The sequence below is a fragment of the Ixodes scapularis genome, unplaced genomic scaffold (genome assembly GCF_016920785.2).
Source record: "Ixodes scapularis isolate PalLabHiFi unplaced genomic scaffold, ASM1692078v2 PGA_scaffold4__175_contigs__length_147842914, whole genome shotgun sequence".
Lineage (NCBI taxonomy): Eukaryota > Metazoa > Arthropoda > Arachnida > Ixodida > Ixodidae > Ixodes > Ixodes scapularis.
In genome coordinates this window covers 31,497,791-31,521,235 of record NW_024609879.1, presented here as the reverse complement: position 1 = coordinate 31,521,235, position 23,445 = coordinate 31,497,791, and the positions used below count along the sequence as shown (strand labels likewise).

The 23,445-nt window shown below is 44.2% G+C and overlaps 1 protein-coding gene across 1 annotated transcript in view; it reads left to right on the top strand.

The window, feature by feature from the left end:
• Window positions 1-22,744, top strand: part of LOC121837734 (carnitine O-acetyltransferase-like) — a 37,499-nt gene extending 14,755 nt beyond the window's left edge. The window contains exons 6-8 of the mRNA XM_042293529.1: window positions 15,129-15,327; window positions 18,690-18,818; window positions 22,541-22,744. Of these exons, the coding sequence (XP_042149463.1) occupies window positions 15,129-15,327; window positions 18,690-18,818; window positions 22,541-22,744 (532 nt within the window). The remainder of the gene's footprint in view (window positions 1-15,128; window positions 15,328-18,689; window positions 18,819-22,540) is intronic.
• The last annotated feature ends 701 nt before the right edge of the window (window positions 22,745-23,445 follow it).

Below are 23,445 nucleotides of genomic sequence, written 5' to 3'. Positions count from 1 at the left end.
TGCCGAGGGGGTATTTTCTTCGACGCCACTCGTGTTCGCTCGCCTTCGGATGGCTTATGTTTTTCATGTGTAATGCAGCTTGCAGTTTTTACGGCACGCACCGGACGAGAAATGGGAGTAGAGCCCCCCACGCAGAATCTGTGCTCAAACACGGCCGTTTTCTGTTTGCGTACGTCTTTGCACGTAGGCCGTCCGAGTGCGCAGTAATGGGCGAACAGACAAACACGACAACGATGGTGTTGGCGCAACAACTTCTTTCAACCTTGAGACGCGGGCCTGTGTTGTCTAGAAAGGAAAGGGAGATCACTCGCGTGTCTACTGTTTGAGCAGATCCAGAGAGCTTAGAAGATTCGGCTCTGGAACGAGGCCCGAAACATGTTGCGTTTTTTTCTTTTGGTCGAAGGTGTGTTTTTATATACATTGTTTTTTGTTGTTGTAATAAACGTGGCAACACTCGTCACTAAAAATTTACCACCTCGCAACATAACCAGCGGAACCACAAATGTTTATTTATTCAACCCTTAAAGGCCCAATGGGGATTACATAAAGGGGGGCAAGGAATATAAAATTAAAAATACAAAACACCGCACGAAGCGAAAAAAACAAACAAAAAAACACATCAATTATGCATTTGTACACGCTATAAAAATAGTAGGGAAAATCCACACAGAAACAAATGAGGTCAAAAATCACCAACATATCGTCTAAGTAAGCACTCGACAAAAAAAAATAATATTAAAAGAATAAAACAAAATAAGAAACATATAATAAAATATAAAAATGAGGTAGCCAACTATGAAAACAATGTAGAAATCGCCTCACGGAACAGGCCGGTGTCACTAATGTCGACTATGGTGTTGGGAAGGTCGTTCCAATCGCGGATGCCTCGCGGGACAGCGGAGTTAATAAACGCATTAGTCTTACCGGTTAGGTGCTTGAAACTTTTGCTATTAGTGGTTCGATGGGAAGATCTGTTAGGAGCCTCAAGAAAAAGTGTATTATTAACGTGATAGTAGAGCTTATGGGTGAGGCACAGAAGAGCAATTTTACGGCGGTTTTTTGAGTAGAGGGAGAGAACACTGATCCTTTAGAGTAGAAACACTTGTGTTATACGAATAACTCGATGTTATAAAACGTGCCGCTCGATTTTGGACGGCTTGGACCATCGCTGGCCATCTACATCGATCGGCTCCCCCTGCCTCAGAAATTTGACTAAGAGTTCCGTGTTTACGGGATTTATTAGAGCGCAGCTCTTAGGCGTCAGTTTACGGCTTGAGTGGCGTCGGTGTAACCGCGCGTTTAATTATGGGAGTTTCCAAATTAATGACGTCACACGTGACTGACGTCACGTGTGACGTCATGAGGGTCACTCGTCACGTCACGGCACGTTCCATGATGGGTAAATTTCCCTGCTAAATTCAGCGGAAAAATTTACCCCGCGAAATTTAGAGAAAAATTTTCCCCGCTTAATGTAGCACAAAAAAAATCCCCTCTACTCTTTTCGCTAAAAAATTTCCCAGCTAAATGGAGCGGATAAAATGAAAGACGTTTACAACTCCCTGTAATGCCGAATTAGAAAGCAGCTCTTGAAGACGAGGAGGGGGGAGAGGACGGAGGGGACGGTATGCCCCTCCTCCTCATCCATACCCTCCCCCCCCCTCCTAATCTCCTCCCGTTCCTATTAAAAAAAAACATTTGAAATTGAAACGGGTGGGAAACTGGTCGACCCGTTTGAATCAAATTGATGGCAAACCTGTCAATCCGTTTGGATCAAGCGTGATTATGGGATACGGTACCCGTTTGAAACGGTACCAGTTTTGATATAGGTGCCCGTTCAACCAGGCGCGTGACCACACTTTTGAACGCGCCATTCGGATAGGCAAATTATTCGCTAGCCCTAAATGGGTATCGTCTGGAAGGTTGGTTCTCTTAGACTTATTTGAGACGTCCCGAAACTCATAGACCCATTTCTAACATGTAGGAAACACGTGGAAATGATTGTGCTCGCGCAGGTGCTTGCGAATGGGCAGGAAAACAGAAACAAAAGATCGTTTTCAATTCGCCTAGAATTTTATTACAACTTATTTCGTAGACAAGTACAAACGTGCAAGCGATCTGTGAAATGTGAAGAAGCACTCTAAGCTTTAACACAGCCGGGGTAATTTGAGACTATATGGCAGACTTTGGGGGAAATTATTCGCCCGGCTGCCGCGAGATTAGACGCTGCACACTTCTATGGATAATCTGGAAAAGTACGCGTTGAAGAACGGTCAATCGTAGCCAACAAGTAGGTTCCAGTGCACTTACCATAATAAAAGCTGTCTTGAAAGATGTAATCCAAAATATTTGTCGACACGGTCAAAGCATGGGGACCACAGAAACACTAAAACGAGAAGGAAGGCTCGTTGAAGTTTCAACACGATGCGGCCACAAGCTGTCATTTGCCGAACCCAACCAAACCGGTAGAATTCCTGACTTCTTTGAAGAATCGCTTGTTGCCGATATACGCGTAGGACTTTTCGAACACTGATAGCTTTGATGCACATCTAATACGTTGTCAAGAGACATCCTAACAAGACCGCAGGGTTAGATGACATATTGAAGCAGGTACGACGAGTGAAGTTCGAACTGCTACTGAAAACAAGCAGACAAAGAAAGAAGCGGCTGTCAGGCGCGCCCTTCCGAAACCCGGTGATTATCAGCGTGTAGCTCGCGCGCTGCTGCGGGGATCATGTGACAGAGCTGACCAGAGGGGAGGGAGGGGGCCAGGTCAAGGCGCAGTACTCCGGGAAATGCCCCACCCTCTATAAAAAAACAAAACAAAAAAACTCGCGGTTAGTTTTTTTTTTTTTTTTTTTGCAGTCAATACTAGGTGAGGTGGTGCACCAACCGCTGTAGCGCCAAATATTTTACTAGGGGGAATACATTCCACTCTGCCCATTGACCCCGTAAGTCATGACGTCACAACATGGCGTCTGGGTCCAAACAAACCGTTGCTAGGGACGTTGCTATGAACTAATGCATGGAGACTCGACAGGAGGCTAGATTTTCGCTTACAAGTAAGTAAATAATTTTTTGTAAGCAACCTAACTTCTTAATATCTAATTATGGAGATGTTCTTGTCATCTCAGCGTCGTATTGCAACGATGGAAGCCATTTCTGAAGTATTCCACTCCGCTTTGCTTTGGTAGCAGACGACACAATAGGTTTGCTGGCCTTTGTTGCAGCGGGCGTCTTCATTGAATTGCTTCGGTAAACGAGCAACACAAGCAAGTGCATCGCCATGGCCGTAGAGGCCTCCGCAATGTGCGTTATTTTTCTGTGAAGAACCCAGCTCAGTTCAGAGGGGTGAAAATTACGTAAAATAAAACCACGTCATGCAGATCAGTTACGACGACGACCTGAAGTGCATTACCGGCGTAGTGCAGGACAGCATAAGAAACAAACGTACGCTGTCGAGGTAGGTCGTTTATTATTATTATTATTGAGGTTGTAACCCAAGCGGCACAAGAATATTAGGCGAGTATCTACATAATATGGTTGGCAAATACTCGGAATATACGGTTCTTCCCATCCACACGATGTCTAGACAATATATTTTTAAAAGCGGGGCAGTACCAGCACAATATCACAGGAATACCGCCACCGTCAGGCTGAGTACCCACCGGGCGCCGAAAATATCTATAGAGTACTAGCAGCGTCGGCTGAGTGCATGCGAGACGTCGCGTGTTAACCCAAGGTCAATCGAGTTGTCGGAGTACCCGCCGGATATCGCCCGTATATCCATAGAGTACTTGGAGCGTCGGCTGAGTACCCACCGGGCATCGCGTATGTCAATCAAGCTGGCGTGTCGTCTGAGCGCCGGCTGGATATCGGGCGTATATCTATAGAGTACTTAGAGCGTCGGCTGAGTATCCGCCGGGGGTCGAGAATTTCAATCTTGTACTGGAAGTGTCGTCCGAGCACCCGCCAGAGATAGCACGTATATCTAGAGAGTACTTGGATGGTAGGGCGAGGACAAGACGGGCAGGAAAGGAGGAAGCAGACGGAATGCTGCAAAGAGGAGAGGGGCAAACCTCCTAGCCTCTTTAGCGTTCCGTCTGCTTCCTCCTCCCCGGCCCGTCTTACCCTCGCCCTACCTTCTCGAGTTGCTACGGACTACAGATACCGCCCAATTTATGTGCTCCAAAAATAATTTTATTTGCTCACACCACGATTACGCTTCGGGTTTTTTTGGCACCTTTATTATACACACATGTAGATACATTATGCATACCACAAGCAGCAGCTGAAAATATACATTAAGCGCATACACATACACGGCACATACAAACATCAGCCCAACAGCACACTAACCACCTCCTAGAAATAAAACCGTAGCGCTCTTCTCGTGACGTCGCAGCGCAACATTCATTTTAGCTAATAAGACGTGCGTCGTATGAGCTAGAATGAATGCTGCACATAGCAACTGGTCTATACTTCGTTTCAGCTTCGGTCCGAGCGCGGTCGATGTTATGAGCCGAAGGGCCAATGAAACACCGCGAAAACCGCAGCGTCATGGTGTGCTCTCTGTGCTTGATAAGAGAAGCCGGCGGAGGGGCACGCACGGAGAGACGGCGAATACCGTCTGGTCCTATCAACTGCAGAGAGCACGCCATGACGTTGTGCCTCTTTCGCTGTTTGATTGGCCCTTCGGCTCATAACCTCGGCCGCGCTCGGACAGAAGCTGAAACGAAGTATAGAAAACATTTTATTACACGGGAAAAATATTACACCGCTAAATAATCGGTACGAAACGGCACGAGGTATGAGTGTAAGACGTCTATAGAAAAATGTGATTGTTTTAAATCGAAACCTTCGGCAAAATGGCGAGACACGCAGTGATTGTAGACAGCAAAACAGATCACTGTTAAAAATCAGGTTGACGTAGTCAACGCGGATACGGCTAGACAGGTGTCATTTACGATCATGTAAGGGGGTGTTATCGCGTGCAGTCACTGAATTCTTGCATTTTATCATGGCCACATTAATGTAATTTCGATCGAGTGACATTAGACAAATTAGCTTGCCACGACTGTATATTCACTCAAGACCGTGAACTGGTTGAATTTCATATCATTTAATAAAAATATACTAACTTTTTCGTGTGGCAGGGGTACTAAAGTTACTATTTAGTCAACTAATTTACTTCTCCCTATGGGCTTGAGCTGCCTTAGAACAAAATACAACTTATTTTGCATAAAGTAATACTGTTTTAAGATTCTAGTATAAAATCGGTAAAGGCAATAAAGTAACTTTAGTATAAATATACAGATAAGCGCTAAGAACGCACTTTCAATAATCACAAACTTGTTATTCACTTTCGAATAGAACTAGAATATTACCACGCATATTTAAAAATGTCGACGCAACAGCACGCAGATATTGACGAAGAACAAGATTCCATTCTATCACAAGGATTAAAAAAAAATAGACTGCAGCACTTCTCTTGCGTCCTACATGACCAAGAAAACCCGTAAATAAGTTGTTTCTCACCTGTCTATCGTATCCATACGTCCGGCTATGTCCGCCACGAAAACATTTGAACACAAACTCCAAGAAGTCTCTGTGCACGTGGATGTTCGCGGCGGCCGCGGCGGTGTCGTCTCCGATTCCACCTAAAGCCCCTTCATGTTCCAAAAGTAGCGCAAGGTGCGTCGATGCACGAGGCACGTGGAACGTGCGACCCTTGGGAAGATCATGGCGGCACAGCGCAGCAAAGTATTTAGCGCACCACTGAGCGAGAGTTTCGACAAGAAGTGGCGCGAGGCGCGTGTCTCGCGCATTTCCACAACAATGAATTTGGTATGTAGAGCATCAATATCATCGATAGCCGAGACCTCCCCGACGATGGATGGCTCTCGCCAAGCCCAGAAAACCTGTCCGCGCCGAGGCTATTGTATTTGAGAGGAGTGGAATGTATTCCCCCTAGTAAAGTATTTGGTACCGCTGTACACGCGCTTTCCTCCTCTCTTCGAACCGCCACAGAAAGTTGACTACGCCACGTTTGCAGCCTCGGAAAGCAGGCGAATTTTTTCAGCACGTTTGAACGCTGGAAATGGCGCCCGCCGGCCTGAAGCTCGGCTTGCGCCCGAGCGAAAAAAGCACCCAGCGCGAGCTCGTAATTTTGCTGCTGCAACAGCGGACCTGCTGTCGCAATGCTTGATGTTCGTGCAGCCACGTGTTCGCGCATTACCTTCGCTGTGTCTTGAATTGAGGCGAAACGGAGTCAAGAAGTATATTCTTTCACGCGGTCGCGTTCCCTGCGAGAAAGATTCGAGCTGAATAAGTAAATTGAGGCAACAAAGAACGCCACAGTTTTAAAATTCTATCAAAATATTGGCTCCGCAACGTCGCATGTTTACGTCAGAAAAAAAAAAGTTTATGGTTGTTAAGTATAGGCGAATTTCAGCGCAATCAAAATATAAATGTAATTACTTGCATTGCGTGGAGGATTGTAAATTGATGAACCCGCGCTCTCCGCTTTCCCGAAACAGGCTGCCACTGCTGAAACTGGCGTGTCCATGCCCCCGATTTGTACGTTCATCACTAAACGGGCTCCGCAGAGCAGTTTGATTAAACCGGTACAGCTTGCCGGTCACCGGTCATCCATCTGTGAAACATGGTCGCCTGTTTGTCCAAATAGGTGACCGTTATGGCTCATACGGGGGACCCCTTTGACAAACTGGTGGCCGGTATGGCTAAACTGCTAACGGTATGAACCGGTTTACGTTCATATAGGGGCCAAATGTGTTTTTTGTCAGTAGGGGGCTCCTCGCCTCCTCCTCCTCTTCTCCTCCTTCTTCCTCCCTCCTTCTCCCCCTCTCTTTCTTCTCCCTCTTTCTCCTTCCCTCCTCCGTATCCTTTCTCTTCCTCCTTCCCCCTACTCCCCACCCTCCATCCTCCTCTTTCCTCCACCCATCCTCCTTGCTCCTCCTCCCCCTTTGCCTCCCCATCCTCCCCCTCCTCCCTCTCGCGCGGCGCATTATGGGAAGCGTCCCATAATTCAACGCGGTGCATGATAGGACGTTTCCCATAATGTAGCGCGGGAATTACGCCGACGGCGACGCCGACAACGCTCAAGCTGGGAACGGGCGTCTGAGAGCTGCGGCGCTCTAAAAGTTTTATCTAAATTCAGCGGAAAACATTCCGGCCACTTTTAGCGGAAACATTTCTCGCTAAAGTCAGCGGAAAACAATTCCCGGCTAAGTTTAGGGAAAAAAACGTTCCCACAAAATTTACCGGGGATTTTTTTCCGCTAACTTTAGCAGGAAATTTCGCGAAAATTTCTCTTAAGTGGGAGAGGAGCAGGAGGGGAGAATACAGATAAGAAGGAGGGGCATACCCTCCTTTCCGTTCCTTCCCATCATCCTCCTCGAGAGTTGCGCTCTAATTTAGCATTACAGGGGATTGTAAACGTCTTTCATTTTTGTCCTTAGAAATGGGGCGTGTTTCTTTCGTTTATTTTAAGTGCGATAACATTGTTTGATGATCGTTTGGATGATCGTGGTTTTGTGTGGAATGGTTTGGACTGGACTGGTGTGAACTGAATTGGACTGGTGTGAACTGGACTGGTTTTGTGAAGCCGCGGCGCGTTGCATGATGCCTGTCGTGCTCGTTTGCTGCTTTCGTTCTGTGGTCACGTCCAATTTCGCACTTACAAGGAGGAACGAGTCTTCTGGCACACTTCCAGTGACGCACCGAGGGAGCGGGAGAGGAGGGTATCGAGCGGCCGTGGTGGTGGCACAACGTACGCGAATTCATGACCCAAGGCACAGTGACAACTCCGCTTGCGGAAAAACGCCGACACCCGGGGAGAAAAGTTGTCCTTTCAAACACAACAGTGTGCGGACCGTAGGCGGAGATTAAGGGAAGCTTTTATGACTGAATCCGAAGCTGCCGACCCCCAGGATAACAGTAAGGTTCTCCGAAGAGAACGGTAGGCGGACCTTTGCGAAGTTGGAATTGTCATCCTTCGCTGAGTCTGTTGGTACCCTTCAGCCAAATGCTAAGGCATTTCTTCAAGAATCAGCGTGGCGACAACAAAAATTTTTGCCTTTTTTTAGAAGCGTATTTGTTGTTGTTTGGTGTAAATGTTTACGTCAAACTTGCAATAGATGTTTATCGGGGTGTATGTTCAAGAAAATTAAACGCGAGCATGGTATTTCCCAATCATTAGATAACATGCTCTTGTGCCGTGGCCCGCATAAGTACCGTTAACTATAAGAGAAGGAAACGTGCTAAGGGGTGAGGTTCCGAAGACGAAGCAGCGTTCAAAACGGTTCAGTTTGCGCTGTACTTTATGGGTTATCATAAGATAGTATCACAGGTAGTAATTACCAGAAGCTTGGGGTTCTCCGAATCACGGACAGCTCCCAATCGCTTTTTTTTCTGTTTTTTTCCGTTTTCGATAAAAGCGACCCGGGCCTTAACTTTTCAGATTTATTAGTATTTACTAAAAACACGAAGCTTTAGAAATAATGATGACCGGAAAGAGTAGCTGTACGGCCAGGGGTGTTCTGTTGCAATTATTGTTTAACCGTACTTTTAGCCTAGGTATATCAGCTTTAAGTGCGTTCGGAATGTGAATGGAGCAAATGTAGTGCAACTAACATGTTTAATCTTCTTATGATATATCTACTACCAATATGCTACGTACCTTTCTGCAAATCAAATCACCGAGTTTCAAATTCACGTTTTCTCTGGTGTATGACCGCCGTTCTTCTAACATCGCTCAGTACGCAAAAAGTTATAATTGTTCAGCTGCACAGTTTTACAGCCCGACGAGATCACTCCCTTCAGATAAAATTTAAAAAAAATGCATGTTCGTAGGCTATTTGTAACAACATCAAGAGACACGGTGTCTACAAGATTCCACCGTGCTTTTTAAACACCATCCAAAGTGCCGCGGGTTATCGATAACTCTAACTCTAACGTGACAGATAGGAACAATTAGAAGGTGCCACTAATACATCTTTTCGCCTACTCGCGACTAAAGTGAACTATAGGGGGAGCGCTGGTCAGGCAAAATGGCGGACGAAAGAAGGTCGTTTTCTTCGTTCAGCACGCGGACCAAAATAAATTTGTAGCACTGCAGCGTAAAATTGGTATTAAGCAAAGCGATTTATTGACGGTAGTAACCTTCTAATCACTGTGCAGGAATGATCATGAGGGAATCCTAAAACACATTACTGCAAACGATGTTTGTTCCTGTGCTGCCAACGAGAACCAAGCGGCGGTTGCAGACAACAGAGTCGAAACGACCTCCTCTGTTGAGCTTTCGGCGTTGCCGCTACGCGGCGTTGACTTCACTGGAGTGCGCCGATAGGCTTCTTGCACCTGCCGTCACTTCCGGTTAGCGTCGAAATCGATACCAAAATTGTCGTCTACCATCAGTGCCTTGGCGTCATGTTGGAGGCATTCGGAGTCTTATTGCGGTAGCAATAGTGCCGCAGAGCCCTGCTGTTTGCCTCTCTCGCCTGTGATAAAAGAACATGGTGTCGAGCAGCCGATGGAATACAGGTCATAATAAGCGTGATTTGTGTTTCACGACCGTGGACGGCACTTGAAGGCGAACGTGCAGTGCCGTTTCTTGGCAATTAAACACCACGCAAGAGTGCATCGAACGACAAAAAATACGTCATCTGCTAATATTTTGCAGTGATAAAAGAAAAAGAAAAAATTATGTGCCTACTTATAGGTGGAAATTTTGCGGTATATTATGGTGAAACTTGTCCGCACTTTAGCCGGGTCTCCAACTTTTAGAACGCAGCTCTTATGGCGCATTCACAATGGCGGTTGAGCTGCATTTACGAAGCGGTTGAGGATTCTGTTCGGGAGCGACCCTGCTCAGGCACATCAAGACGCGGTCGGCAGTTTCTCGTCGGATCACGCGTAATTTTTTTTCGACTGGCGCTTGCAAATCCTGTTTTATAATACAAAAATTCAGTTTAATCTACGATACAAAGACGAAGCGTAGCTATTATGGCACTTTCAAGATTTTCCTTTAGGCTGTTAGCACGCATCACGAGTTCAGAAGGCGCAAAACGTGACATGGACCCGCAAAAACCTGCCTCCGATTTCTTCGACTTCGCCCACAAGCAAAGCCCAGCTAGGCGCGCCTTGCTGACTCAGAAGAGGATGCCATTGGCACTTTCTTCGAAGTGGATCCTTCCCGCATGAAAAGCTGACCTGGTTTTCAGAATAGACGGTCACCTTCTCCCCTCGTTGCTCCCTTTTATAATTTTCGGAGTAACCGTGGGCGACATTCGTCGATATTTCCGACTGGAACAATTATCACGGCGCCACTGACCATTTTAAACCTCAAGTGACCAGATACGTTACATCGCGAACACAGCCCGAAAGCACACAAATGATAGCAGAACAGCGACGAATGTGAAACATAAAGTAGCGTTGTATCATGGTCTCGTGCAAGAATCCTCTAAAAATGTCGCTTCGTTGCCATGCTGACGTTGACCATAGCAGATGGACAGGACAGACTACGTACAAATACGGAAGGGTACAGAGGCCAGGTGTGCACTTCGGTACTTTCGTCGTGCTTTTTAATGGGCGAAGGTGAACAAAAAGGGTTCAAAATAAGGACTTAACGCAGATGACTAAGTTTTCGCAGCGCTTAATATTTTTACGAGCATTAGACGAAATTTTTTTTTTACCTTGCAATGTAAAGTTTCTCGTACTGAACATTGGACTAAACTATCGATGTGCCAATATTCCTGCCCTATATCCATGGCACGGTCCTTTTAAACTCTCATATTCGGTCCCCAGCAATGCTCAGTTGGGATAAAAGGCAGAGGTTTGCGGATGTTTTATTTCATTTCATTTCATTTATTTAGATTGAGGACCCGTGTCCGGGTATTACACAAGGGAGGGTAAGTAAGAAGACACTCTTTTTTAGTGACAAATGTAAAAATCACAAAAAACAACAGCAAAATAACATAGTGCAATAGTTAAAATGGTGATAACAAGTTAACAAATCACTATGCAAACATATAACTCATTCATTTGATCGAAGAAGACACAGACAGTTCACAAAATATATATATGTTAATTTCTATTACAATGTCGTTGGGTAATGAATTCCAATCATAAATGGCAAGAGGTAGCATGAAATTTACGAAAAACAAGGATGCAGTCCGGATGAATTGGATTTTGCACACATTTGCACCTCTCGCGGAAATTCGATCTGAGCACAGAGAAGGTCCATTTTTATCTGTGGATTGTCATAATATATTTTATGAAGAAGAGCGAGTTGGGAGAGCCTTCGACGAAAAAAAAAAGCGTTTGGAGATCAGCGCGATTGCAAACTGAAGTGATACGGGTATAGGAGGAGTAGTCGGAGTGATTGTACGTTAGTGCTTTGTTTTAAATTTTTTCTAGTTCGCTAGAGAGATAATTTTAATATGGTGACCAAATCGATGATGCATATTCCATTTAGGAACGAACCAGGTTTGTGTAGGCTGGCCCTTTGATTTCGGGCGAACAGAGCCTGAGGTTACGTTTTAAGTATCCAGGTGTTGGGCTAGCTTTTAGGACAACTTCGTTAACGTGGTTGTTCCATGCGAAATCACTGGTGAGGTTAAGACCTAGGCACTTATATGATGTGCAGTGGCCAATGTTATTGATACCTCGTTGGTAAGAAAAATTAGACGAGGTGGTTCGACGAGTGAATGTGAGTTACTTGCACTTTTCTATGTTTATTCTCATCCGCAAATTTTAACATTACTGTTCAATTATATTGAGGCCGTTGTGAAGTATTCTATGGTCATTTGGTGTTTTGATGGCTCTGTGAATGACGCAGTCCTCCGCGAAGAGAGGCACGGGGGATTATAGAAGATTTGTTAAGTCATTGATGTGTGTTAAGAATAATAGTGGCCTAGCACGGTTCCCTGAGGGACCCCTGAGGTGACAGAGGACCTGCATGGCATTTTGTTATTCATGACTGTATAATGCGTGCGATTTTTGAGGAACTCTCTGATCCAGTCTATTATGTTTGGGGAACGTCTAAGGGAAGGTAGCTTTTTAATAAGGCGTTGATGAGGTCCCCTTTACATGCTTTTGAGAAATCGATGAATATGGCGTGAGTTTGGAGTTTGCGGTGATGTGATTGGCCTACGTCGTTTCGGAGCACCTTTCGGACCAGCCAAAACAGTGTTTTGGGGCAGTAAACGTGGTATTTGGAGCAGGCAAAACAATGTTTCGGAGCAGAAAAAGTGGCTTTTGGAGCGAATGAAATAGAAATATTCGTTTTAGGTTCTGGACAAATGAAGGGCATTTTGCTCGCAGCAATAAAATAATTATGGTCATGAGACCATAATTTTACATTTCAGTTGGATGTCGTTAAACATGTAACTGAAGTGCCAATGACATGACACATCTTGCAATGCTTCAGTTAAATAATACATACATATGTACCTGGTATAGATAAATCAGAACCAAACTGCACATTTAATAATTATATGGAAGTGGCCAGCTTCGTAGTGAACATCACAGCATTAGGTTGACTAGTTATATAATATAATAAATTGAAGCTGTCTCCCACTGATGAAACACGTAACTACTGCAGTGCAATGCGAAATTGTACACAAGAAAAAGGTGCATTACGACTAGCGGGTGCTTTTCTTTTTGCTTGTCGAAACTTTCTGTAAGGCTGCTGCAAGCCCCGCTTTGCCTTTGGCAAGTAATGGTGCCCTTTTCCAATGTCTCCAAAGAGACATTGAGACGTCCCACAAGTGTACAGTGCTGTAGGCTTTGCCGAGAAATTCCGAAAAAACGCTTGCCACCGTTTTACTGGTTCCAGAAATGCCAAATTTTCCTCAAAAGCAAGCAAACGCAAAGCAATGGATTGCATGCGTCCCGGCTGGTTCCTCATTCGTGCTATTATGTTCGCATGCACGTGAGGCTAACTTCGACTACTTGCAGTTGCACGCGCCTCGTCGCGCGAGTGGAGACGGCATGTTCGATCAAAACTGAAACCATGCCACTTCGCTCCGTCGCCAACCGGTTCCGAAAATTGTATACAAAACATAACTGTCCAGCATACGCCAAAAAACAGTCCAGCGGCATGTGCCTGCCAGGCCGACAGGGCAAGGTACAAGCTAAACGCACAGAAAAAAGAAACTGAGCGCATCGATGCAAGACATCGCAAGCCAGGATCAAAGAGTTCTTGGAGAGCTTTCTCCAACAGCTGTACTCGAGACAAACAAGTGCACTCTGCAACTTCAGCGTGCAGATATTTTGTGTTGGGCGGCCGCTAGCGCCAACTAGCTCACGCATGCTCAGTTACGGTATACATATATAGTCAGTTCAGTTTCGGTTTCGAAAGGCGACCGAAGTTGGTACTTTGGCGCAGGCTTGGCGCAGATTACCCATATTTTGACAAAATGTAGCAGGATGTATCAGGGTTAGACCCTCGGCGTAGTTTGGCGCGATTGGCGCAGCAATCACATCACTGAGTTTGTTATTTAGTTAGAAAAGAGGTCCTGCGTAAAGCGTAACAGCTGGGTTTCACAGGAAAACGTTTTGCGGAACCCATAATGGTTGTAACACAGCAAGTAATTTGATTCCAAGTAGTTAATTATGTTTGAATATATAATCTGCTCAAGAAGCTTGTAAGGAACACGGGTGATTAATATGGGGCGATAATTAATTATTTTGTTCCGAACCACCGTTTTTTGAATGGGCATTATTTCTCCTACTTTCCAGTCATTGGGTAGCCACCCCGAACTTGATGATTGATCTCTGACGAGTAATTGAATACTGGTCAAAGATGGACATAAACGAACAGTAAAACGATTCTAAGCCCTCGTTTATTGCCCGATAGTTTGCTTTGTTATAACCCATGATGTATGTATGGTATGCGAATTTTCGGGATGTGGGAAGTTCCAGTGAAAGATGTATAATTAAGTGATCACTCAGCCTCAGAAGGTATGGGATGCTGTTGATGTTGCCTGGATGAGACGATAAGCACAGATCAAGGGTGCTGCCAGAGGAACCTAGAATCCTGGTTGGCTTATTTAGCATTTGAACTAAGTTGAACGTTAAACATGTGTCAATGAATCCATGTGACGTAGCACATCGTGACGACAAGGAAAGTCAGTCAATATGTGGATAATTAAAATCACCAAGAAGTGTCATACTAGCTCTCGGAAACTTTTTGGAAAGAAAAAAAGAAGTGCGTCAAAAAGTTCCGTAAAAAAATCGTGCGAATAATCTGGCGGCCTATAGCAATTCTGCCTGGGCCTGTGCGAGAGGGCCGGGATCCTGCTTTACGTCCTCGGACAGTGCCAATAGCAAGTTCGACAAAACAGTGCTAGCACACGCCAGGAAGTACACTGACAACCATTTATGCAAGTTGTGCTCACGTTGACCGTTTCGGTCACTGTTAGTAAGAGCGGGGGATTTGAGCTGCTGTATAAAGGCCAGCGATTCAAACGCATTGAGCCTCATTCTATGTGCTGCGCTCCTAATTGTGCTGCGCTCCATTCATATATGGGAACCGATTTGAAAGTGATTTCTATCGATCTCGTCGGCCCACAAATGGTTAAGTAGTCGCTGTTTTTTAATATGTTTGTTATGGTTCATGACTGTCCCACTTCTCCTCTTCCATTGCATTGGAAAATTAAAGAATTTTAGAATTGTATAAGTATTAAATCCATCCCTGCATTCAGTGTTTTTAAATAAAAAAAAATTGAATACTTACAAAAGTAGCTTTGTTCGCTTCACAGAGTCGACTAAGTTAAGTTCAAGTATATTCTACTAAATAAGTTTGTTCGAATGTATTACATGAGGGCCCTGAAAAAGCTAGGTCTCCCACTGAAACGTCGGCACGCCGTTCTGAGGTTTACCAGAAGCTCTCTCTTCACATGAGGGCTGCGTGTTAACCGGAGGACAAAAAAGAAGGTCTTTCTGAGTAATGCTCCTACGCATAAAGTCATACAAAGTGATGTCGGTATAAATTGTATCCTAACTTTTTTAACAGAATGATACACTGCTGACTTATCTGCTTGTTGAGCGGTGAACCAATCATCGTTTTGGACATAAAGGTGTAAGTAGTCCATTTTTTTTACCAGGACTATTGGCACCCCGGTCATCGTGTACGGAACGGCTTCGACTCGCCAATTCCTTCACGGACGAGCTACGGTATATTACCCCTCCTCGGAAGACAGCCTATCGTTCTGCAGGGTCTTCGACAGCCCCTTATCATGCAAAGCAGAGAAAGAACAGAGCTTAAGGAAAGCCGTGGAAAGATGCAAACAAGACGCCGTTTCCGTAAGTGTGTAAGCGCTCCTATTAAAGTTGATGAAAAATTTTCAGTGGCTGAAAAACGCGTAACTATTATGCTGTAGGTTCTTCAAGAATATCGTTATCTAACACGACCTCACACCCGCAGTGTTTGTAGAGCTTTACTAAGGATCACTTTTGAAAAACCCTGGTTGACTCAGGGGGTATAGCATTATGTAAAACAGTACAAAAAGAGGTCCCTGGTTCAATTCCAAGACTAAGCGTATTTTTTCGGTCGCGCTCCAGTCACTTATTTGTGTTTGGAGATTTGTGTTTGTCCTTTGTCCCCATAGTTTCACTTCTGCAGGTATCATTTTCGTCTTTCTTGTTCAGCTCGCTTGCGCCTTTGTATTTAATTGTATAATCATTAGTGCCATTGCCTTCCGACCTGCTAGCCGGACACAAACAAACACCAACATACAGACGACAAAACCTCTCAAGATGGTTGGCTCATCACTGTCGGTTGCCATGATGATCGCCATTGTGGACTCTTCCAAAGCTTGCAATCTTCGAAAAGGTCGTTAAAACTAGTCGCACTATAATCGCTATAGAGAATCATCGTATTGAAAGCGTTCCTCGGTCAGTATGAGCGTCTTTGGCACTTTGCATGCAATAAACTTATCACTCATGCATACCTCTCCAGATTTGTTACAATTATGTTGCTCTTCTTGCGTGTTTCAAAATAGTACAATTATTTCTTAATGCCTCCAAGCACTGACGTTGCGTGTGATGGCGGTACGACCACGGAGGGCATCACATGCGGCGTCACGGCTTGGGGTCATTGAAAAAACAATTTTGCTGTCTTCAAGCACGGAAGAAGAGTAAAATAATTGTTTGAGATCTGGGAAAAGAAGCAGGATTGATAAGTTTATAGCATTCACACAACCAAAGACACTCATATTGACCGAGAAACACTTTCAGTACGTTTATGCTCCATAGTGATCTTGATGCGACTAGTTTTAATGACCCTTTCGATGCTTGGAAGCTTTGAAAGGGTGAAAAATGGCGATCACCATGGAAACCAACAGCGATGAGCCAATTACCTTGAGAGGTTTTGTCGTCTGCGTGTTGGTATTTGTTTGTGTCCGGCTATCAGGTGGGAAGGCAATGGCGCTACTTAGTACCTTCCCAGATCCACTGACTTGGAAATAGCGAGCTCCTGGCTTCTCACGAGAAAGAGCGCAAAAAGAAATATACAGAGAACCAAAGAAAGAAAGTGGACGCTTGATTAAGCATCTTCACTTTGCGCGGATGGTTGAGGTAGTTCAACAGCTTTTTTGCTAGAAACTGGTGCATTGCTACTCTTTTTTTTTTTTGTCTCCCTATTGAAACGTACTTCTTGGATCGAGGCGTTTTTGAACAAGCCATCATATTCTCTATAAAACACTGATTTGTTTCAAATTTCTTGCTCACCCGGAACGCGATCGAGAGGACTTCTAAAAACGTGGAGCCTGAATTGTATCAAGGGGTTTTAACCTACTCCGTTCAGGCATATTTTCTTCTCAGAGTCGCCGCCTTGGCGGAAACAGCGGGACTGCGATCGCATCTATACTCTGTTTCACCTTGTGTTGTACCGCAGGAAAGGTTAGAAGCGCGAGCTCCTTGCTCTGGGGCAGATCTCAGCGGCACAAGCTCTCGTGCACTGAGGTCAGCTGCCGACGCTATGAGCTTGCGCTTCTAGCTTTTGCTGCAGTACAACATAAGGTGAAACAGAGTATAGGTCTGGGCGGCTTCCGATTCCCAGTTACCTGCGCCTGGCCACGACAGTGTGGGAAAGGCGTGTTTTTTTACAGCGTTCAAGGAATGAAGTCATTCCTGTCAAATAAATTCCAAAGACGGACGGTTGGGAATGTGCACAGCACGTGATGTCGCCAGTGGTTCACGGGTGTGTCACGTTTCGGTCAACACATGCCTTTCACCGCTCCGCCCGAAAGGGACGGATATGGCAGAAATACTTTGAAAAATAATTCAATTGCATTGCAACTTAAACCAGACTAGACGTAATATCATTACGTTATACTTATATCTAAAACGTAGTGAAGTTACTTTGACATTACTTTACAATTCCTCTAGACAGTAATTCCTTCACAATTTTGTTTGAAACTGAGATCTTCCAGTTCTCACCACAACAGGCACATGCACGTGTAAGTGTGTTATAGTAAAAAGTCACTCCACTGGCACACGCGACTAACGTATTGGACATGGTGAATAGCTTATTCTTTAGAAGTGACTCAAAGACAGTCGGATCGCCGGTTTCGCTGTTCAATCAATGATAACAAATTTTAGTTCAAGGCTGACGTAATTTTGTCTCTCTAATTTTGGAAAAGTCGTAGTCTTGGTTAAAAACTCAATCGGGTCGTGGCAGCTCGTTCTCACAAGAGGTCATCAAATGAAACGTTTCGCTTGTGGATCAGACGCAGGCAAGTTTTGTTTTTCTTAAGAGCACCAGTTGACGCATTTTTGAACAGTTCTATCGACATAATGTGATGCTAAAGCTTGAGGTCCGAAGTTATTACACGTTGTCGCACGAGGGGGTCAGATATCCGATGTGCAGAAAATGTAATTAAAAGGATGGCGAGAGCTTCTTAAGATACGTACTTTCCCAACGAACAAGAGCCACATCTGTATGCTACCTATTAGAGACTAAACTTCCTAAGAAAATACAAAAAGAAAAGACATTCCGCAACCGGCAACCAACTGCTCTCTTCCCGTCTTTCACGACTACAAAAATCATATTCGCCTGCCAAGGCCAATGCTACGGAAGAAACATTATAAATTCTGGACAAGGCATTTTAGATTATCTATAGACTCCTGTCGTTTGTAGAACATGACACAACGGTCGAAGTTTGACATCTTGACCCTGCTTGACGACGGCAGGAAGGTTGGGAATCTGCGTGCCTTGCCGGTTAAGTTAAAAAAAAAGTTGACTTCCTCAGCGTGTGACCTTCGCATTGTAGCCTCGTAGTAACCTGATGGCGTGTTGCTTTAAATCTACCTGATCTTGAGTCTCGTGACTTCTGGTCTTTTAGCGATATCTTTAAGCAAACGCTTTTCTCCCTGCTTTCCGTTGAGACCCACACTGGTGCGTCCGTCACCCTCCACTTAAGGCGACGGTTTTCCCACAGATTGCCTTAGTTTAACATGTCTTTGATATTCCTATCTCTCCATAATTTTATAATACTAATGATATTGCTGCCACGTTTGAAAGGAGCGCATTGTAGACATGTACGTGAGGAGTAAGAAAACATTTCGCGTGGTTAACGATTTGTGAATACCATTTAAAATATAGGGATTACAACACATTTATTGCATTATTCAAAAATTTATTTTGGATTATTTTTTCCTCACAGGCAGCGAACGGCCTCGCGGTGTACCGGATGATGTATGGGTTGTTAAGCATTGCCCTTGATGATGGGATCCCGATTCATCCTTTCTTCAAGCACCGCGTTTTTGGGCATGCGGATCTGATAGCCAGCCAGGTACGATAGGAGTATTGCAAAATGAATTTTTGTCACGTTTTCGTATGTAACGCATGTCATAAAAGAATAAAACAATTGACAGTGAACTTTTTTTAGAAGATCTATAGGGTGTTTTAACTAACTTGTGCTAAGACTTAAAAAAAAAAGAACTGCTGCGTGTTGAACCAACGATATCCTTTGTGATGAGCGAAACTGTCTAATTAAGAAAGATTAATTAGCTAAATTTTTAATCATAATTTACGCGCGCACCCTTGACTACAAATTGTGTGTGCCTTGTTTAGCAACGTGCAATCATGTCGTTTTCATAAAGGTAGCCTTTCTGTGTAAATACCTTGAGCTTTAAAAAGCCACAAGATTTGAAACGAAAACCGCACGTCGTTAACCAAGCTAAAATTACAGTTCGCTAACGGGTAATTACATGATATTGCTTTTTGTCAAATCTCCCGCAAGATTTTTAAACTTCCTTAAAAATGCAAAACTACATTTATGGAAAGTTGAAAGCGGCACTATAGGATGCTTTTCAACATACTTTAGTGAATTGATAATAAAGGGTTTGTGCAAAAATTAATATACAATATTTAAGTAATATTTGTAACATTGGTAGTTTGGCCCGTCCTAAAATAATATCTTGGCTTGATCAATAGGACTGTGAAAAATACTGCGACGCGCACCGCTTGCGTCAGTTTTTTTTTTTTTCTTTTTTTCTTTTTTAAGCTTTCGCACAGTTTAACAGATAGACCTTGAAAATGTCCGGAATGCAGTACGTGAGAAGCGATCGTTTAATTTTTGTTTAGACGATATTAGGCGGTCGTTTAGCCATTGAATCTAGCGAGATAACTAAATTTGTGCAGATGCAATATGATGTCAATTCGTCTGCTAAATTTGGCCGGAAAACTGAATTGGCGTAAAGCTCACATGACATCACCTCTCCAGCTCAGCGTAGAGGGGAAACAAATGGTGCTTAAAAAAAACACTGACACCCCCCCCCCCCCCCACACACACACACGCACAATGAATATTTTGCTACAGCGTGACATATATTTTTAATAAAGTTAAGAAAAACGCAACTGCTCGAAACTTGTGAAACCGAAACTAATGCTGGACTGGGGAGGAAGAAGGAATATAGAGGAAAAAGGAGGCGTCGGAAGTCACGTGGCTCTGATACTCTTTTTCCCCCAATCAACATATTTGCAGCTTTCTAAAAGCCGCAAAAAAAATGGGTATCTTATTTCTTTTCTAGTTTTAATATTGTGTATGCGCCTTGGAAGACCTAAGACTTTCATTATATTTGGTGGTTGTGTCTAAACGATAAAACACGGCACGTGACCACCGAGGAGAGAGTGAGCGCGACTCAAACCGGCCAGTTCACGATCGGTGGTTTTCGTGCGGAATAAGAAACAGTTTCGAGACGCGAATTGTTTTTTGGGTAGTTGCGCTCTCATATGTAATGCACAAATAAAAACCATGGCGAACATAAATACCCTGTCAGTGTCTCTTTAAGTCCCCTGACGCCAGTTTCCTCACTAAACTTAGTGAGAAAAGTGCCATGATAAATTTATCCGCTAAAACTAGCGGAAAGATTGATTTAACGAATAGGTTAGGTGACGTCAATGTCCTACTTACTTTTGTGGGGATACAGAATGTAGGTAAAGGTCACGTGATGTCAATTTTCCCACTAAACTACAGTAGGGAGGATGTTCTCTGTTGGCATAATGACAAAATGATACACGGGCACTGCTGAAGCATGTTCAATATTTGTTTGCTTCATTCATGTGCACGCTTTGAACGCATCTGCAGAAGTGCTTGTGGAATTAATGTGACATCACCGTCGTAATACAATGATTAGGAATTGGACAGTCCTTGCAGACGCGATGTTTCAGTAGTTTGACCCTTGCTTGATGAGCACACTATCTGCAGCGTGCTTTCGTCAAATGATAACTGCACTGCGTTATCTGCGCGATTTTTGTTTACTCCGGGCATTTCATATTATTCTGACTACGCATCCAACGCTGAGTAATGAAGATACAAGCTCGGACGGCACAAAATGTTAAGCCTGTATAGGACATTGAGCATAGAAGCGCATACGCACGTAAAATTACCTCAGTTCGCGAGCTTTTCTTTCCTAATGAACTAGTTTGCGTATTACTCCAGTGAAAGAACTAGACCTTAAGGTAAATTTCGGACGAACGTGCGAAATTATACCTGAAACTGATATCCAATATCTAAGAAAAATCTAAATAAAACTTGTCAGAGATAATATACTTCCGGCTAGCTGTTTACAGTTGATAGAATTAGGTATATTAGGTAATCCTGAACTTCATACGTATGCCGAGCTCATTTGATGTCTAACAATATATTCGGTATTTTTCCAAAAATCACTCAAGAAAAAAAAGCATAACCGGCGGAGATATAGCTCGGCGACTACATTCTATAAGTTAAACAACCTACTCAATTCACCTTAGACCACTCTTAGAATTACCACATGCAAGATCGTTACGTTATTGAAGTTGAGTTCGTACACTTATCAATTAAGGAATTAGCATGTGGGGACACCTAGACGTATGCAGGTAAAAACAAATAAGTCTTCATTATGTCGCCTTGTACATTAAAGAAAACAGTTGTAAAACCCGAGACAGTCATATACATTGCTGCATCTATACTACCTCAAGACTGACTCGGATCGTTCAGAGGGTGCGCCCGGCCTCGCTTCCGGTTGCTTCAAGCCACTTCCCGCGTCGACGCCGAGACCCGACCGAGAGAGGCATCGGCGCCTCGCATGGGTTGGGTTGTTCAAAGTGGTAATGAGGGACGCGCCCCGACGCAGAGAGACGCTGACGTGAATGAGACGCGTGAAACACGCTTTCATGTGATAGGGCTTTAAACGAGAATTTTGATGCTGCGTCATGTTCGGCGCCGCATTGTCTATGAATAAGCCCCTGAAAATTTTGCGCTGCTTGTCAACTAGTTTCTTTCAAAAAGGGAGAAACGCGTTCAGCTTGAACGTTCTTCTAAGTCGGCAGAGCTCGTCTTTAATGGACCTTTTTCCAGTAAACGTCTGCGCACGCGCACACCCTTTCCCTTGACCTTGAGCGCCCTTTCGCCATCCTCGGGGGGCACTGTTCTGTTGCCACACTAATCTGCTCCTACGGGAGAAGGCGAGTCCGGTTGCCCTCCATTTGTAGTAGGCGGCGAAACCGTCATGAGGCACTCCTTACTGGAAAAAGGTCCATTGTTCGAGGCAAGAAGTGACCCCCATTTCGTAACATTGCTCACCCGCACCACGAGTGCATTGTTGCTAGTCTGGGAAGAGTATTCGGAAAAGTGTGTGATGTAAGCCAACGGCCGATATTACGTCATTGGACGTAATGCCGCATTGTTTATGGGGAAGGAAGAGGAGGAGCAGCCAAAGCTTACGTAGACATGCCTCAGTAATCCGTGCGCTAAGCTTTACTCAGCTCTCAGATATGCTTACGCATATTGGCTAAGCAAATCTGGAATCTGGCCAACGACTAGCGCGTCAATCATTGAGGTAAGTCTACCTAAGTAGCTTCACCTCCCGTAACTCAGGCAATGGGACGTACATGATAATGTGCCAGTGTGCCGAAGTTGGCCAGCTGACTTACCTTGAAAGCTTTTCCGATTATACTTTCGGGTATTGCCTTTGTAGACCTTTGCGTGCTTGTTACCCGAAAAGACTGACTGTTGTCCCTACTTTCACTCAGATGAATCTTCAATGCGACGGCTGCACTTTCGAAAATCCCAGTTTTCCTGGTAGCTACATGGTAACGTACAACATCCGACCCGAATCTTTCATTTTCGGCCTGAGTTGCAGCAAGTCTTTCCCTGAGAAGAACGCTACCAAGTTCAAGGACGCCATCGAGAAAGCCCTCACGGAGTTGAGAGAGTGCGTGGACATATGTCGTTAAAAGGTGGACTCCAGAACGACTGACATCTGTCACTTTTTAATTATTGGTCCCAGGGATTTGGTAACTATCGTGAAACATGTCAAGATATAAGATAATTACCACAAGATGTAAAATAATTACGAAAACAAAAACCGTCAACAAAGCACCGGTAAGCGCAAATAAAGCAACGAGAATAAATAATTTGGAATAGAAGTTTTTGCTCATGTGTGTCCTTGTAAAGCAAATTTACTAGCACCCCAATCTATGTTGGCAGATTGTTGAAAATAAGTTCATTATAGCAACTAAAGCTCGAAGCTTACCAAGTGTTTTGCGAATTTTGTTTTTTAAGCATAAAGACTGAGGAACTATTTGAGAGAGTGCCTACGGCTGTGGGAAATATAAATAGGTTTGGAATAAAGATGATATATGAAACAAGAAATCATAAGAGTATACAAGGTTTCCACGTCGAATTCTCGCAGAGCCGATAATTGCAATTTACACTTGATTTCTGCTCTTGGTAACTTTGGGAAAGAGCATAACAGGCTATTACTTCGTTTTGTGTGTGGGCTATACATCACGGATACCACGGATGAAGGCGAAAAGGCGATGAATAATAAACTTAAAGGGTTAATCGGCAAACTTGTGCCAAAAACAGAAAGTACTAGCGTCGAGAAAGCAGCAGCGTACGTCGACGATGGCAGCAGCAGGGGACGATTCGGTGA